Source organism: Ceratina calcarata, unplaced genomic scaffold (assembly GCF_001652005.2).
Source record: "Ceratina calcarata isolate Rehan_Ccalc_2016 unplaced genomic scaffold, ASM165200v1 scaffold159.2, whole genome shotgun sequence".
NCBI classification, from domain to species: domain Eukaryota; kingdom Metazoa; phylum Arthropoda; class Insecta; order Hymenoptera; family Apidae; genus Ceratina; species Ceratina calcarata.
Window position 1 is genome coordinate 74,245 of NW_017137177.1, and position 3,374 is coordinate 77,618.

The 3,374-nt window shown below is 36.5% G+C and overlaps 1 protein-coding gene across 1 annotated transcript in view; it reads right to left on the reverse strand.

Annotated features, from left to right (window-relative positions):
• Positions 1 to 3,374, reverse strand: part of LOC108632518 (putative aminopeptidase-2) — a 53,943-nt gene that overhangs the window by 45,797 nt on the left and 4,772 nt on the right. The window contains exons 3-4 of the mRNA XM_018037169.2: positions 3,037 to 3,150; positions 188 to 593 (exon numbers count right to left, since the gene is read on the reverse strand). Of these exons, the coding sequence (XP_017892658.2) occupies positions 188 to 593; positions 3,037 to 3,127 (497 nt within the window). The 5' untranslated portion in view covers positions 3,128 to 3,150. The remainder of the gene's footprint in view (positions 1 to 187; positions 594 to 3,036; positions 3,151 to 3,374) is intronic.

The window sequence follows — 3,374 nt, forward strand, 5'->3', positions numbered from 1 at the left end:
GCACAAGTATTCTTTTTTAATCCCTTTAATATTATCCACAATGTGTCATACTTAGATTAATGAATTAAAAATTTAATACTGAATCTAATATTATAACGAAAGTTACTGATAAAACAAATTGTGTGCGAGCACATCGAAGCCATTCTTTAATTGACGAAAATATGTTCATATCATTAAAGAATCTCACCTGATTTTTCCATTTGAATCGATGTAGGAACTTTTGTAGAATCCGATCATATCATCCCTGAGCTTTCCCGTGTATACTAAAACGATTTTAATGTTCGTTCCCACCTTAAGAAGTTCGCCGAGTTTGATGGCATACTTCTCAGTTACGTTATTGTAATCGGTACTTTCAATCTTCACTGGATTCACGTTTTTGATATCACTGACAATTGTGTTATTTATGGTGAGTTGTCCAGAATGGAGTGTAATAGTGTCAGTCGCGATGTTTACGCGTGCTTCTATCTGGACGGTTCCCTTGAACTCGAAGTTGCCTTCCAATTTTGGTCGTAGTAAAATCTCATATCTATTAGGAATAATCGTTTTTGGCAGCCGGTAATCACTGAGCAAGGGTTCGTCTTGTATGTAAGAATCTGAAGATAATTAAAGAATATTAATTGTTGTTAAGCAGAGTGATGCTTCGCGGTATACGCGGGACAAAAGCACACGCATCTCATTCATTGGGACACGTAGTATCGTTTATTGATTACACTCGTTAAGGTAATAGTCCAGTAGTTAAAAGTTTGTACTCTGTATTGTACGCTTGCTCTCGTTGCTGCCGTTTCGGACACGGTCGGTAAGAAATTTTTCAGCGTGACTGTACGCACACATTTACCATGAGTTATGTACGTATACACCAAACTAATGATTAATCCCCACAGAGCGGGCCATGCGACGCGATGCGCTGCGTTTCCGAATTTTTCGGTCCTTCGCCCGAGTCGACCACTACCGTATGTTGCGTTTGAAGGTCCTAATTATGGTCCTTACGGGGTATTCGGCATGAAGTATTTTCGCAATTTGGTCGCCCTCACCATCATTTTCATTACATTTATAATTGATATACAATTTTTATTGTAATTAATATGTATAATTAAAAAATTCATTTCTTTCAAAGCTATTTTTTAACAATTTACACTTTTAAAATCCACTTTCTTCTTATTGTACGCTATAGTACAACTCTTCACGAACAAAATGCACCCGTTTACATAGTGCGGAACGTGTACATAAACATTTTCATACTTTATATTGAACATATGAATTCGCCTAAATGCAACTGCTGATCCTGTTTGTTGTCTTAATAATATACATTAATAAGCAATATACATAGAATACAATAGATAGAATGAAGTATCTTGGAGTAGTATTCCAGAGTAATGAAAAGATGGAGATGAATGTGAAAGAGAGAGAGTAAAGAAAGAAGGAGCGGTAATGAAGAGTGTATGAGGTATAGGGAAAAGAACCTTCAAAGACAATTATGCAAGGAAGATTTGGTGGTTTGATACGATAGTATAGTCGGTGTTGGGTTTTGGTGCGGAAATGTGGGGGTGGAAAGAATGGAAGTCTGTAGAAGCAGTACAAGAAGGATATATGAGATGGGTAGGGGTTGATTGGGTAACACCAGGGTACATGGTAAGAGAGGAAGGAGAGAGAGAGAGAGAGAGAGAGAGAGAGAGAGAGAGAGACTGTGGTTGAGAGGAACGAAGAGAGCATGGAACTATGAAGAGAAACTGAGAAAGGAAAGAGGAACTACGTGGACGAGAGCGTTTTTGGAAGAAATAGAAAAAGGAGAGAGAAGATGTAAGGGAGGGTCGAGATGGGAGAAGAAAAAATAAGATTTATGATTGAGAGAGGGGTGAGCCTAAAAGAGATAGAAAGAGCTGAAGAGGAGGAGAGGGAACATCTATGGGAAAAAATGGAGAAAGAGGAGGGAAGATCGTATAAGGAGGAGAAATGGAAGAAAATAGTGGAATCGAATTACAATAGGTGGTATAAATTGATAAAGAGGGAAGGGATGTCAGAATATTTGAGAGAAGGAGAAAAATTGGGTAACAATAGCGAGGTTTAGGATGAATAACTGATACCTCTTGCGATCAACCGCTTAGGACAGGCATGGCCAACTCATTTCTCCCTACTCCAATAGCTTTCCCCACTTCGTGCCATAGTCACAGTAACACAGCAGACCATAATGCGCTCACACTACTTAATTCATCCTCACTTAAGCTCCCGCTGAAGGTCGTGTCGCTTACGCGACACCTTTGGCCATGCCTGGCTTAGGACTTTATACATAGTAGAAGAGATACAGTAAACTCGTAAAATTCCCCCATCATAAAATTCGTTACAAAAGTTAGTAACTGATACTTGTTGCGGTCAACCGTTTGACTTGGACTATTTTTAAAGTTAGTACAAAAAATATAGTGAGGTCGTAAAATTCGTCTATCATGAAACGCGTCATGGAAAGTAGTGACTGATAGCTGTTTCGGTCATCCGCTTAGGACCATCTTCACCAAACATAAAAATAACGATTTTTCTAAAAATGAACAATTTTCGCAATAAATTAACTATTACATGATTTCCTCAGAAATGTCTGTACAATCCAATCTCTGTAGTAAAATGTGTAACAAATTTTTGCTAGGTAAAGGGGCTTTCATATAAACACAGAAATAGTACGTATAAAATACTTGTGTCAGTTCTTTTACAAACTGTAATAATTATTTATGACTATTAAAATGAACAATAATAAAAAGTAATTTACGTGGCTATATTGTGGAACTCACTGTCCCGAAAATCATACATTTGTAGAAATATCGCTATTTTTTGCAAGCGGTATGTGATAGAATATTACTGCTTCCGGAATCGTTTTTGGTATAAGAAACTCTACATACATATATGAAGCATGCATTAAATATTGCAGTAAAAAGTTGCACAGTGTCATTCAAACGAATTTGCCTCCCAATCAGTTTGTATAATCGACGTTCTAGTGTAAATTGTTCACACGGAATAATCAGGAATAAAAATATTCGTTAAAGATTTAGTTACCTCCATCTTCGTTTAGGTGGCTTGCCGTTTGGTACCCGGCAAACAGCAGCAGGAAGATGATGGTTGAAAATTGTTCACGTAGCAAAGTCATAATGTTTCTTCTTGTTTAGTAACCTGTATAAAACAGTGTATTTATTATTATTATTATTAACAATCAAGAGCAACCAAAAAATTCAAACGTACGAAACGATTCTTTTATATAATAGTTATTATAAATTTAGGTTATCTAAAATCGACACTGATGAGTAACATAACTGTGTATTAAACGTACATATAATTTTTACTTAAATAAGAAACAAATGTATCGTGTTGACAATATTTTCACTTAACGTTTTAGC